We start from the raw sequence: 15,527 nt of genomic DNA on the forward strand, positions 1-15,527 counted from the left end.
TCACTCTAAGACAAAGTTAATTCTCTTAATCTACAGTACATTTTTAATAGGCATAATTATTTAATTTTGCACTCACAAAAAGAAGAAACAAACCAAGAAGTGGAGTAGGAGAGGCTACTAGCAATGCCCACTGTCAGAAATGTCAGCTAACAGGGGGAGAGACCGAAAAATGAAAACAAAACAAAACAAGACAAAAAAACTGATGCAAGATTATGTTGTGCAGTGTTTCGGTTACGGTGGTGACGTTAAGACATATAGAAACTGTTAATTTTGATAAGCAAATGTTAATTCTGTTAATTCATTGAATAATGAAAGAAGATTTTTAAGAGAGAGATTAAGTATTCAAATGGTTAAAACAAAAAGGGTACTTGATGGAATAAACTTTACTCTTAACCTTTGTGAGTTAAATTATTATTAATAGAGTGGACGGACACAATCAAGTATCTGCACTCACACAAAAGTTATACCTACAATATGGAAAGTTCCTAATCTGCAGAACACTGCAAGACTCTGAGTTGTAATAGAAAATTTATTTTCTTTACTTAAGGAATCTCTAATTCAATTAGGGAGGCTCAATATTTATAATTTAATGTTGTATATAATTAGTTTGACACTTTATCGTACAAGTGACGTGTACCATGGAGTGTAATGTGCCAAGTTGGAAGTTAAATCTCCAAGATTTGGAAGGTTAAAAGAAATGTATAATGGACATCAGGCTTGCACTTGGATTGTGGAAGGAGGCAGGGATGTGGAAAAGAGGCATATGTGGGGAAGAACAGGGCTCGGTGACACCATGTCATAAGGGGTCTGACATTCAGAGATAATTATTGTTTGGGGACTTTTTTAGTGTTTATTCATTTATTCAGAGAGTGAGAGAGAGAGAGAGGAAGAGAGGCAGAGAGGGAGGGAGAGAGAAGGTCCCAAGCAAGCTCTGCACTGTCAGCGTGGAGCCTGATGTGGGGCTCGATCCCATAAACCGCGAGATCATGACCTGAGCCAATACCAAGAGTCGGTCACTCAATCAACTGAGCCACACAGGCACCCCTGTTTGGGGACCTCTTAATTATGGGGCTTCACTATCCAATCAAGAAATTTTTCATTTACCTCACTAGGCAAGTAGAAAGTCTTTGTGTGTATCTGCCTGAGTGGTATGTGAGTGTTGGAGTGAATGCACGGATGTTTGAATGGGTAATGTAATAATGCCAAGCTAGGGGGTGAATGAGTGATTAGGCGAGTGAGTGAATCAGTGAATGAATGTTTTGAGTGAGTGAATGAATATTGGATAAGTGAGTAAAAGAACAGATGAATGAATAGGTTCCTAGGCAGAAATCCTAGGCAGAAATCGTGATGTGAAAAGATCAATGAGAATTCTGCGGTAAACATCCAAGATACATTGAGGAGAACCACAGATTGGGTGATTTGGATTTAACTCAGATAGTGCTTTCTCATAGGAATATTACGTCATAATTTCTGTAAGGGCTGAGGATAAAGCATTTGTACAGAGATTTGTGTAGTACTCCATATTTGAAAAGTACTTTCACGTACATGTATTAATACAGTTGGTTCTCTGTGGAATCTTTTCAATCTCTGGCTCTAAATGAATAATGGTTCAAATGACTGGGCCATTGGCCAGGTGTTAGGAAGTATTTTAGTTTTCACGGTTTGTGACTTGCAAGACTATGTGGTCAGCATCAGGACCCACTTGTTAGGTGTTGGTTATGCTGAATAGTAAGTAAACACTGATCCTTACAGCCAATTGCCCTTTTCTCCCCCATCTCCAGGGAAATCCTTTCCTGGAACACAGAATTTCCACTTGGAGGTCGGCCTCATTATTCTGTCTGTAGTGTTTGCAGTATGCCTTCTAGCTTGCCTACTGGGAGTCGCTCTCCGAAAATTTAAAAGGCGCAATCAAGAACGCCTCAATCCCAGAGATGTGGAGTACGGCACCATCGAAGGGCTCATCACCACCAATGTTGGAGACAGCACTTTAGCAGTGAGTTTGTGACCCCAGGGAATCCCAACCATAACAAAGATGGCTAAAGATACTTTCCCATTCCCACCATGAAATGCTAACCAGTAGCTGGTGACTGGACAACGTGCACACTTACCACTGGTCACTTGTGTCCTAGGCAAGCATATGTTGGCACCTGTTTAGTCTCCCCTATAGGAGAACATTTATTTTAGGCATTTATATTAAATAAGGGGGGGGATTTATTTTAGTAGATTCTTGGTAGTTACTTTTCTTTTGGGAGTAAGGGAAAAGGTACAGAGAATGGTTGCCTATAATTTCGGGGTCGGGGGGGGGGGGCTTGAAGTAATTCAGTTACTCTATTTTTAGCAATAAAAGTACTTTCAAAAAAGCACCTTTGCTTAATATTAAAATCACTTTCCTTTCTAGATTATTTTAACACCCTGTAATTTAAGACTTTAAAATTTGACATCCAAAAAAGCAGCAATTAAACTTTTCATGCTCCTGTGCTGCCCCCTTGTGGAGTGTAGCCATTTGGTTAAACAGTGGTATCCAATAAAATATGTGTGCCATATATTTAATTTTAAGTTTTCTAGTGGCTCCTTAACAAAAAAAAAAAAAAAAAAAAAGTTTAAAAAAGCCCCACCATAGCTGATATTAATTTTAATAATATGTTTAACCAAATGAATAGAATTATCATTTTGACATATAATCATTAACCATAAAGAATGATGAATGAGATATTTTACATTCTTTTCTTTCCTTCCCTTTTTTTTTTTTTGCAACTAAGTTTTTAAAATCTGATGTATACTTTACAGTCCCAGCATGTATATCAGTTCAGGCTAGCCACATTTCCCTTGCTAAAAGCCAACATGTGGCTGGTAGCTGCATTTATGGACAACTCAGTGTCAGACACCATTGTATTTATATGTTTTAAAGTTATTCTTTTGCATACTTTTAAATGAAATCACATTAAAATGTGTCTTCCTTTCTTACTTTTAAAATTGTTGAGTGTTAATTTTACAGAAACTTTAAACTTCAAGTGAGACAAGGGAACCGCTTGCTATAAATAGGTTACCATAAAATGCAAAAGAGAGAAGTAATAGCCTTCTGAAGTGATGCTATGCTGAGTCTGATGCATCCTTTGAAAAAGGTGAAGATGAGTGAGTGTTAGGTGTTAAAGACATGCTAATACGAAATCGAGACTCTCCTTGTCATAATTTGATGGAAGACCATCAAGGTCATAGCTTTCTAATGTGATTCAATGTTATTTAATGCCATGGCCATGCATCACCTAAGATCATCTCATATTAAGTCTTGTGCTGCTAGGGGACAAGCTTAATAGTGTCTGGTCCTTCTCCACCTAAGCCTGCCCTGCAACTACCGTTTTGCTGGAGAAGACTCACCCTCACCTGTCTTTGTAGCTCTGGCGCTATTCTTGGACCAACTGGGCTAGTTGTTAAAACATTTGGTGGTAGCTGATACAGGCTAGGAAATATCCCATCCTCCTCTGCCTTCCCTGCTATTGGGCCACCGGTCAGGTGTACTTTTTTGCATGGAAAGGGGGAAGGAACCTCGTTTTCTTCCGTTCACCTATCTATTTAGATTGTAGTACAGCAGAACTGGGAAAACAGGAGAAGAGGGCGTTCTGTTTCCCAAAGAAGAGAACCACGGTTTTTTGTTAGAAATGTATTTTGGAGTTTATTTCAAATATTAAGGAAAATTAAACGAGTTTACTGAGTCAGTAGCAAGAAGATATGAGGCTGAATCCTGAGAAAGCTTTAGCGAAGCAGGATTCTCAAGTAGATTAGTCAGAACTCTGTTCCCCAGAGCTTGCCAACCACAATGGACAATGATAGGAATATCTAGTGTAAAATGCTGTTAAGTAGCTTCTGTAAGTCTGGAAGAGGAATGGGAGTGTATGCTAAAATAGTCTTCTCAACACAGCCATGTTGGATGACAGTATATAACGATATGATAGCACAGTAAGGAACACTGTTTAAAACAAGTTATCATTATTCATCTATATACTTGCTTATTTAAGTGATGTGCTCATATATGTGGTTCAACAAACTCTATCTTACTGAACAGGTTCCTACATTGAAAAAGAAGCCTTGGGATCCAGGAGTTGAAGTAGATGTTTGTTAGTCTGGTTGATTCTCCTCCCCCGCCTTAAGTCTATGAACCAGATTTAAAACCATGATTATACATGATGAAAAAACAACACGTTTGTTTAATTTTCAGAGTTATTCTCTCAAAAAAATTGAATGAATAATGAGAAAACAGAACAGCAAAAGAGATGGTTAGGGAGATATGGAACTGCTTGATCTACATTCAATTTCTTGTTGATTATCCATTTTGTGGTTTTTAAGGATTCTAAATATCTTCCTTTGGATGTTCAGATTTTGGTAATTTTGCTGATCAACAGTACTTCCCAGTGGTGCTTAGAGTAAGGAAAAGAAGATGAAATGCAGATAAATCAATGTATTGCTCTAACAGGCTAGCTAAAACGTCTGGGAAAGGATGAGCTTTGGGGAATGTCAGCTCAACATTACTGCAACCACAACACCTATCACCGTGGGCACAATACTGTGTATTACAAATTATTACGTCCTGATACAAAAAGGCATCTACTCTTTGACTTGCACTGACAATAAGAAGGAAAAACTTATGAATGAACTAATTGGGAGTTTTTCCCACAGTATGTTCCAGTAGGTTTGGGGCACGGTTTTATGTTTTAAATGAAAGTTTATTTTTCCTCTCTGCTTTGTGTATAATTCACACCGGGAAATGACATCGAGGGTTAACTTTTGTGATGCTTTTGTTCCTCACCTACCTAAAGGGTAACCTCCATCCAGGTGGCCCTTCTCTGCTTGTGTGTACCAGGGAGATGACCCACGTGGCCACTGGAGTCTTTCCAATATAAGCAACATTAGAATTGTTTGTTCCTTATTCCTAATTCGTTTATTCCTTTTTAGAGTTCCTTAGTTGGCATGCCAACTATAGTGAATCCTTTCATAGATAGTTATGAACAGAGCAGAACGTGGTTAGTTATGCCCAGCCTTGGACTTGAAGGCCCCTCTTTTTGCTCCACTTGCTGCTCTTTCTCTTGCTTCCCTTTGCACTCAGCCTTGCTCCTGGGACTTTGTAATTTGCATCTTTGACTTTGTGCCCTCAGCGTTTTTTGTTTTGTTTTGTTTTGTTTTGTTTTAAATATATATATATATTTTTATTCTAAAACTCTGGATGCACAAAGAGACTGCTTATCCCTCAGCAAACCTGTCTTCTATCGGGGAAAGGGCTAGCTTTTGGTTTTCCTAAGAAAACCAGTTCTTCCTCCAGTGGGACGTTCTGTGCACACTTACGGGCCACATGTCCAGGATTGCTGTGTCCGTGAGTGTTGCCGTGATACGCGTGCTCATACTCTGAACCGGGAACTGTTTCTCAGTAGTTTCTTTTTTTCTCCTTGTCTTGAACCACAGGATTTATTGGATCATTCATGTACATCAGGAAGCGGCTCTGGCCTCCCTTTTCTGGTACAAAGAACGGTGGCTCGTCAGATCACACTGTTGGAGTGTGTCGGTAATTCTTTTTTCTATTCCTTTGTGGGTTATCTGCAATGTTCGCTGTGGCTCTAGAGGCAGGGTGGGACTTGAAAAATCTGCCCCTTGCTGCCCGTTGCTCATGAAATCACAGGACACGGTGTGGCTATGTATCTGTTCGCTCTGACCTGCGTCAGAGCACCTCAACTTGTTGAAGTTCTTGTCAAAGGAATCTGTTGCTAGTTAGTATGCAGAATGGCTAATCAAAAGCCTTTAGTTGTAGGTAGACCCTTTGGGGTGATGGGAAGGAATGAGAAAAGAATTTGTATAGTATGGCTGCTCCTGACTACAGGCATTGAGTGATCTGAGGTGAGTAGGCGTTTGGACAATACACTTGCTTATGGCAGTTCTCCAATCCCACTCACTCTCCCACTGACTTTAAAAATAATGAGATAAATTTACTAAGGCTACCTTTAAAATTGTTGTATTTAAACAAGAGTGATATCCATTCCTCTGTGGCCTGTTCTATTTTCCCCGTCTAGGAACAGGTTTATATATAGATGTAACATAGTGTGTACACGATTTGTGTTCCTCCTGTCAGTTTTAAGCTCATGTACATTTCCATCTATCTGTACACATCACAAGTATTTTAAAAGATTATGTAATCATGATCTTTTGAATGATTGTTGAATTTTCATGGTACTGCTCAGAAAGGCTTTTGCATGCCTTGCGTCTTTGAGTGCTCAGAATAAATTCCCAGGAATTGGGGTTCCTGGGTCAAAATTTGTGACCTTTTTATGGGCTGTTTATCAATTGCTGACCGCCCTCCGGGAAGATGGTACAAAATGCCCTTTTTTTGGGAAGTCCTGAGTTTTAGTAGTTTTACTTTTATTTGGCGGGTATTTCCGATCACCTGGTAGTTGTCATGAATTTCTCTTTTGGACGGTGTGCAGGAATGGCCATGGGGCGGATAGGTAGGCAGCGCCCCTACATGCTCTTTCTATTTCTCCGGCTTTCTTTTCTTTGCAGCTCCAGTTATCCCATCTTTTGCTTTTGGGAGGTGGCTGGCTGCCATTAGCCGCCTTCACCACTTGGCTGCTACCCTCTGACTTTTCTTTCTGTTTTCATGGAAATCAGGACCCCCTCAGGCCGGATAATGGGAAGGGGGGTAGGCAGCCTGGTAGGAGCAGCAGGCGCTGCCTTCAGGCACACAGGGGGCCAGCAGGAGTCCTTTGCCTCTGCTGTAGGTCTGCAGCCGCTGGGGCTGTCTCTGAACCACACTTCATGTTTCTCTTCTACAGTGGACCGTGGTGGGCAGAGAAAAATGGAAAAGCCCCAAATGTGCCCATTGCATACAACCAGGCTTGTCCTCTTGTACTACCTGACATCCCATTTGATTATGAACAGGGACAGGTATTTGAGTAGGAGTGAGAAGGCAGTGACAGGGATGTTTTCCTGTCTCGCTTCCCCCTACCCTCCTGTCCCATGGATGGTGACCATTCACAGGGCAGCCGATCTCAATAGCAGTTTTGAGAGACTGAGCCCAGAGTCCAAAGGGCAAAATATTACTGTGCCTTTAAAAAGACATGCTGTTTGGGGTAGTGTGGATATTCTTGAGCATTCTTTGAAATAGTGTAAATTCAATTATAGCATTTTGTTGCTTCGGTGCTAAAGACTTTCATAAAAGCAATGCCATTTCAGTAGCTTATAGTTAGTGTTCATGTGGTACAGTCTTGAATAAAAAGTATGGGATGAACTGCTTGGATAGCACGTTACCATTTCGGGTTCAAAAGCATGGGAAGTTGGACTAGATCAGTTGTTACCAGATAGTGATTAGTGAACCCCCCAAATTTCAGATACCTTAGGGATTTCCATGGGGGCTCCATGGCCAGTACTTTTGGGCAGTCCTGCTTCTGTTTTTAGCGACTTCCACATAAGGTTGCATTTCTAAAAAGCATTTGACAACTTAAAAGCATTTGAAAACCATTGAAGTTGAAGTACGTTTCTATTTTAAATCTGTCTACTTATCCTGACATCCATCTCTGTTTTCTTACCAAAAAAAAAAAAAAAAAAAAAGGATTAGGATTTAAGGCAACTTCATAGTAATGTATACAATTCTCCGGCATTTTTTTTCTCTCCTTCCTAATGAGAATATGAGGACAAAGGGCAAATAAAGATACAGAATTTTACCAAAGGCAAGAAAAGATCAGCATACTATTTTGTAGCAGCCTATTTTATACTGTCTTAGCACTAGCCTTCATCTCGCACTACAAATGCTGGGCAATTGCTATGACTGTATTAAAATTAGTCCTGCTCTAAATACTATTTTTGTGACCTGACAGCAGCCCACAATGATGACTTCCTGGCCCCATTTAACATCCTTTTGGAAGTAGTCATTGGTATTTAATAGGGACATTGTTTATCATGAGGGATTCTAGATTGAGTGGTTTGGATTTTGTGTCAGGACATAATCACCTGGATAGGCGAGCTTGCTTCCTCCATGTTTGGGTTTCTTCCTCCATGTTTGGCTTAGTTTTTTTTAGCAAAGAGCTATGTTCCTGTGCATGCAGGTGGTGCTGCAGCTGCTTATTACAAGCTGTGACTCCCAGCAGCCACTGGCCCGGTGGAAAGCCCCACTGCCCCGCAAGGTGTATCTCCTGCCTTTGTTGTATCTAGGTGCCGCGTGTGTCTTTACCCTGATTATACCCTGTGTTGATCCCCATAGTCTCGTGGTAATTACCTCCTCCTCCCAGCCTCCCCCATCACCCCCACCTATAATTAAGGAGAAGAATGGAAGAGGGAACAAGTGGTGGACAGGCTGACGGATGTGTTTCTGCTGTAGGAGGGGGCGTGCCCCCCACAGAGCAGATCACAAACTAGAGACACCATGTTTTGGGAAATGCCTTCTCCAAGGGGCCTTTGCAATGTGGCCCACTTCTGGCACCACAGGGGCTGTCTAACAAGCAAATACCCATGACCAATGTCGGGAATCAGAACTGTTCTGGGATTATGTCTTTAAGACTCTGCAAATCCTCTTTTGAAATATATCCTCTGCCAAGAAATCCTGTAGGGAAGGTAGTGGCTGCTTGTCGGTCTCCTACACAGCACTGTTTTTTGTGTGTGTGTTTACGTGTGATTTTTTTTGGGGGGGGGGATCCTTCAGAACGCGTATCTCAAACTTAATAGCCTCTCCCTTATGAAAAATATAAATGCATATGTAAATTCACAGATTTGGACTCCCAAGAAAATATCTATGTTGATCTTGTTTGAAGGGAAGGAGTCCAGAAAGGTATTCAATTTGGACACGTGCAGGTTTTTTATTTTTTTAAATTTTTGGCTTTCAGCATAACAGTGAAATCTAATACTCTGTACCATTTTCTTAATTTCACTAGCTTTCAGGTGCTTTTAAAAACCATACATGTTTCATAGGTTTTAATAGAGGAATTTAACTGTAAACTTCGTAATTAGCAGCCAGTTGTACTGTGCAGACACTGAGGGTGTTGAATTTGTTATGACAGTGGGTGGCCAGGAGGGGCAGTTTCCGGCTTACTTTTGAATGTCTTCACGGGAGAAAGGTGGTGGTGTTTATAGCCCCAGATTCAGTTCTTGCAAGTAAACAGTAGAAGGGGGTAATAGTTGCAGGCAAGAGATGTCCTGGCTACCTCTCCTGTTCTCCAGTCCCACGTCACCTCTGTGTTGCTTTCTCTAGGGAAGGGCCGGTATGGTGAGGTGTGGAGGGGCAGTTGGCAGGGGGAGAACGTCGCTGTGAAGATCTTCTCCTCCCGGGATGAGAAGTCATGGTTCAGGGAAACAGAATTGTACAACACTGTGATGCTGAGGCATGAAAATATTTTAGGTAAGTACAAAGATAATCCCCTCGTTAATTTTATCCAGAAACAAAGAGTTGCCTCCCTTTGCCCTCTCCAGAGTTGGTGGATGTGAATTTGCAAGTCTCCCCCGAAAAGGGATAATAGGGATCGTCAGCATTTATATAAAGTTTAATTTTCTTTTAATGCTAATTTCTTGTTTCAATCTGCAAAGAAGCGAAGTTTGAAGATTCTCTGGATGATGAAAATGAAATCATTATTGCTAATTCTTATTCTGTAGGTTGTTATTTAAGCAACAAAAATTTACCCCATATTGTTCACTTCAAGGCTTCCTCCGTTGTTCTACTTACCGCACCCTTTTTGAATATTTATTGAATCAAACTAAGAAAGCTCTTTGGACGATTTCCTAGAGATTCACAGCTCCCAGGGACATCATAATTAAATGCACGTTCCCTCAAACTAGGCATGGTTTTTAAAGCCCAGATTTACAGAGGGATTTAGCATCCATTTTAATTTGGAAACGAAGGCTTAGAACCATTTGTGAAATATGTGAGGAGCCCATTGAAATACTGCTTTGGAAGTATAAGGGGTGAGAATATTCCTTGTTCCCATTGACTTCTGTGTCTTTGGAAAGTTTCTCTAAATGTGTTTATACTAATACATGTATGGGGAATGCTGCTCAGAGTTCTTTATTGGTGGGTATAAAGTTTATATTGAAATGGACTCTATAGGATAGTGTTGGACACCTCATGGCTATTGGGTGAGATGTGGCTTATAGGAAGGCCATTACTAGAATTTATTTCTATTCCATCGCTGCCAATTTCGTATTAAACCCGAGTCAGGTTGTCCGCAAATAACGGTTTGACAGTTGTCTACAGTTTTGCTTTGACAGGATGGTTGTGTGTTCCATCTTAGAATCGTGGATTTCTGCTGCTGTCTTCTCCCCTTACCTTACCTGCTGGGCTCTCACTGTCACCCAGTCGTGCTCACTTGCATCATTGCTGTTGGTCTCCCGTTTCCAGTCCATCTTGCTCCCCTGCTATACTTCTCATGGAGTCTTTGATGACTCCTGCATGGCCTGCCACATTTGTGCCTTCTGGGCTTGCCAATCCAGACTCCTTATTTGTTGGGGTCCCATGGAGTCTCAGGCTTCCTCTACAAATATCCCCAGAGAGCAGCCACTTCTGATATTTGCCATTACTGGGGATTGCCACGAACATTCAAGTGTCCGTACCTTCGTTCGGTGGTCTTGATCACCCATGAGCCCACCCCACACTCCGCCGACTCCTCCTTCCATCAAAATTGCCCAATTCCCTTTCAGTTTATCCCAGAGGACTTACTTGTGCTTTTCTGCATGCCCTCGCTTTGTAACTGCGCTGTGGCCCTGCTCACATACTACTTTGTGTCATAGTTCGACGCACGTGTGTAACAGCAATGACTACTCAACACCAGTTACACTAGTTACTACTACACTGCTGTACACGCTTAATGTGCATTTTCTCGTGTAATCTTTACCACAGTCATAAGAGGGTGGATACTCTTGTTTCATTAGTTTTAACGGATGAGGTAACCAAGGTATAGAGGTTCCCGGCACCCATCAGGTTAGAGAGTAGAGCTGAGAGTCACGCTGGGCAGTCTGTCTCTAAATCACAGTTCTGTACTCTATGTGGTAGCTAGCTCGGGGAACTGCTTCTGTGATTCTACAGTGAAGAGAATAAGGTGAAAATTCATCCACAGTCAAAACTATCCTTAAATGTCCCAATTGTTCCTCTGACACGGGGACAGACAGGTTGAGTAACCGATAAAGCGTCAGTTATGTTAGAAGCCGTGATGTATAAGAAGTACTTATCTTTCAAGGGTGGAATTCTGTTAATGGGCGGGTGCACATACTCTTAATAAGTACGTATGTGGGCTCTGAGATTCATTAGAAGAAGGGCATGTTTAGGCACCCCTTCTTATTCTCATGGGCTCACAGGTTCATCGAGCAAAACGCTCTAGATATTGCGAGGCTATGCAAATCATCACTTTATCAGTGCTTTTGAGTTAAATGAACTGTGATACCATTCCATTGTATACGGAGAACAAGAATCATTTCCATTGTTTTTACTTTCATACTCAGAACCAAGGACAGTACCCCAGCACATGGTAGGTGCTCAGTAAATGTTTGTTGTAAATTAGATTTAATCATAAGAGAAATCTGAAAGTCACTTTTGCAATAATGATTCACATGAGAGAAGTGACCACATAGTTGCAAAACACTGTTCATTTCTTATTACCAAATGATCCAAGGAAATTCTGTGTTCATGAGATCCTTCTAATAACATCATCATAATTGCAGCTGTATGAACTGATTTTACTGTGTAGTTCTTTTAGTTGAGAAAGCTCATTAAAAAATGCATCACTTTTTCTTTTTTTTTTTTTCTTTTTTTTCTTTTTTGGCTAAATTTGGTTCAACTTCTTTCCCTTGCTGTACCAGTTTTCTGGATATAGAGACTTTAAGGTTTTCTGTGATCATTTCCTTTTCTATCAAAGGAGCATGTTGTATTGGCTATCAGATCATGATATCCATCCACCCTTGAGTATTGCTAACTCTAGCCCCTCAGAGTAAAAAAATTACAAACATTTACACATATATGCATACATATAAAACTCCGCACCCTCATTGTTTATCCCCCTCCAACAATATCTTTCAAATGACTCGTGTGGCTTTCAGCTCTTCCTTCTGCTCTGTCTGGTGTAGAAGTCAACAGACAAGAGGGTAATGGGAGGCTGTGCTATGTGGTGGCAGGAACGGTGGTCAGGAACTTGAGAAGCTGGTTTCTACTCTCAGCACCACTAACAACCCCACTGTGTGACTTTTGGCCAAAGTTATATGTTGCTGAGCGTTCTTTTCCTCATAACTAAGACCAAGGGAGTTGAGTCAATGTGAGAATTTTACTCCAAAGTCTCATCTTACACTCTTTAAAAAAAAAAAAAATAGTAAAATGTGAAGTTTACTTTTTTAATCCTATTAAGCAGGAAGTTCAGTGACATTAAGTACATTCTCCGTGTACAACCATTGCCACCCTCCATCTCTAGAACTGCCTCATACTCCTAAGTGGTACTGCCTAACCATTTAATCAGAATTTCTTGAGACCAAAGTGGAAGTAAAGGAAGCCACCCGCAAAAGATAGTACATTACAAAATTGTTGTGGCTTTAATTGAATACTGAGCTATTCTAAAATGTAGTACTAACCAGCTATTCTCCATACTTCCTGTGTTGGGCATCATATGAAGCACTGTACCTATAATTACTCTTCTATTCTCACAGTACTCCTTTGAGATTGATGATGACGTTATCCTTATCTTACAAATGAGGAAGCCAAGGTGGAGATCTTACATGACTTGTGTGAGATCACCCAGCTCGGGAATGGTGGAGCCGGTTGGTACCCAGCCATCCAGCTCTGGGGCCCAACACTCTACAGCACGTGCCCCACAGTGTAGTGGCCTCACTCCTCAGCTGTCATAGCTACCCAGCTCCTGGTTCCTGGGCGGGTCACCAAGGAGAGGCTCACAGGGGCCACTGGTGACCTAACATAATATTTTGGGTTTTATTTTCATTTTTGAGGAGGCTGGGAGGATGACTTTAGCTGTTAAATAAGAGGCTTTTGTTCTTTTTTAAAAAAATTTTTTTAAATATTTGTTTATTTTTGAGAGAGAAAGAGAGAGAAAGTGTGAGCAGGAGAGGGGTGGAGAGAGAGGGAGACACAAGAATCTGAAGCAGGCTCCAGGCTCTGAGCTCTCAGCACAGAGCCCAGTGCAGGGCTCCAGCTCACGGACCGCAAGATCATCACCTGAGCTGAAGTCAGACGCTTAACTGACTGAGCCACCCAGGCACTCCTAAGAGGCTTTTGTTCTAATCACTTTTTCTCCCTGTTAATGAACACATCCAATGGCTGTGCCTGCGTTCTGCCCAGGTACCTGTTCAATCTTCCCTAACAGTAGAGAGCTTTGACTGAAATTGCAAAAGTTCCATAAAAATACTCTAGCACTCTCAAACAAATGTAGTTCTATAATTCACACTTGGGAGATAAACAGTTAAAAAGAAATCCTGCCTATTTAAAAGTCATTTTCCTGGAAGGTCTAGAGCATAATTAATGGGACAAACAAAATCCTTCTCTGAAACCTAAGGGGCTTAGGGGAAGGTAAGTGAATAAATAAACTTTCTTTCTTTCTTTCTTTCTTTCTTTCTTTCTTTCTTTCTTTCTTCCTTTTTCTCTCTCTCTCTCTCTCTCTCTCTCGCTTTCATCAATCAGTCAGTCAGAGACTGTTCTTTCTCCCTTAAGCAGAGAAATCAGTAGAGGCTATATAAATACACAAACAGTAATTTAATTTCTTTTCAGTGGTGCTTATAGTTTAGGATATTTATTTTTGAACATGATTAACAATATCATTTGGTTTAAAAGGATAAAGCAGAAACATTTTCTTTAGTAAGAATGACTAATAGATAAGTACACATATTATGGCCTGTGAAGGGCTCCAGGAGAAATGACTATGGGGTGACACAGACTGGAGAGGGGAAGGCGTGCAGGAGTGAGGCTGCCTGGGGGAACCAGCTCAGAGGGAAGTGGAGAAGGAGGTAGGGTATCACGTGTGGAAACATTATTTCCTTTACTTCGCAGATGTCCAATGGATACAAGTGTCAAATTGTCTTTCTCTGAGTAGAAAGGAGCTTGTTTGGGGGCAGTATGGCATCATGGGTAAGAGTAGGGGTTCTAGAGCCAGGCTACTGGGACCATTACTGGCCTTAACGTCAATCATGTCCTCTGCCTCCTTTCTGTCATTTTTGGAGGATTATGTGCAGACCGTGTAGAACTGCGCCTGGCACCTTGTTAGTCCCAGTATTTACTAGCTGCTTCTGTTGCTGATGATGACGATCAAATAGGGGACATTTCTTTGTTCCCAGAGTTTTCTGTGTAAGCAACGGTGTACCCAGATGGCTAGCACCAAACTTGGGGTCGGCAGCTACTTAATGGATGTGTAATTTGGCATCTCCTAGCAGCAGTTTCATTTTTTATAAACTGACTGTAATGATACCTGTGTTACTAGTGTATTGAGAAAAATCCCATGAGAAAATACATGTGAAAGTGACAGGAATTTTATATCGAGCACTATGCAAGTGTGAGGCATGTTCCACGTATTTGTGTTTTTCTACATCCTTTCACAAGTCATTTAATCCTTCCTGAAGCCACATCTTTTCTTTTGTTTTTAATATTCTTTTATTTATAAGTTCCAAATGTCACTGCCTGTAGTGGACATTAGCGGGGTATTTGTGTGTGTGTGTGTGTGTGTGTGTGTGTGTGTGTGTGTATTATGTGTTTGTGTATTATGTGTGTGGTTGTATAAATATTTACATGTGCATATATAAAATATGTATATGTGTGTATATAAAAAGATGTGTGTGTGTGTGTGTATGTATATATATATGGAGAGAGAGAGCATGTGAGAGTGAGTGCATGGAAAACACCTCTAGCAGAAAAGGCAATCATGCACATCACAATTTATTCCATAGGTTAGAAAGTTCTAGAGGTCATTCACTTTGCTCAAGGGTCCCCTCAGAATGTCTAGAAAAATCTCTTCCTACCATTTTATTGACCTCTGTCAAATCTCACTTCTTGAAAAGAAGTCTTGAAAAGTGGTCTTGAAAAGACCACTTCAGTTATCACTTCTTGGTGGAAGCCTGTTGTAACATCTGGTCTGAATTATTAGCAGTCCCTATTTGGGACTCATGTTGCCCTTTACAGATGTAACAGTACTTTTCATTATATTCATTACATTATATTGTAATTTTTCCTTTTTATATCTGTCTTCTTCTCTAGCCAACAGACACTATTATCTTAGTTTTCTTGTGTGATTGACAAAGAGCATCATAGGTGCTTATTATATTTGGTTTCTTTTTTATTTGATGAGTAGTCAGTCATTTAATATAAATTTATCCCTTTATCTTTCATCTGAGTAGAGATAATCCAGAGAACCTAAACGAGTGGCCCAGTATTACACAGCAAATCACAGGCAGAGTCAATATGAGAACATAGGTGTCTAGATACTATATGTTTTTTTTTAATGTTTAAATGTTTTTTAAGGTTACTTATTTTGAGAGCAAGCAAGAGTGTGAATGGGGGAAGGGCAGAGAGAGAGGGGAGAGAGAAT

The 15,527-nt window shown here is 40.7% G+C and overlaps 1 protein-coding gene across 2 annotated transcripts in view; it reads left to right on the forward strand.

Annotated features, from left to right (window-relative positions):
- ACVR1 (activin A receptor type 1) overlaps positions 1-15,527 on the forward strand; it is a 141,190-nt gene that overhangs the window by 91,366 nt on the left and 34,297 nt on the right. For both annotated transcript variants that reach the window (XM_049615612.1, XM_049615613.1), the window contains exons 5-7: positions 1,782-1,993; positions 5,452-5,551; positions 9,221-9,367. In XM_049615612.1, coding sequence (XP_049471569.1) covers positions 1,782-1,993; positions 5,452-5,551; positions 9,221-9,367 — 459 coding nt within the window. The remainder of the gene's footprint in view (positions 1-1,781; positions 1,994-5,451; positions 5,552-9,220; positions 9,368-15,527) is intronic.

This window comes from Panthera uncia (genome assembly GCF_023721935.1).
Source record: "Panthera uncia isolate 11264 chromosome C1 unlocalized genomic scaffold, Puncia_PCG_1.0 HiC_scaffold_3, whole genome shotgun sequence".
In the NCBI taxonomy this organism is placed as follows: domain Eukaryota; kingdom Metazoa; phylum Chordata; class Mammalia; order Carnivora; family Felidae; genus Panthera; species Panthera uncia.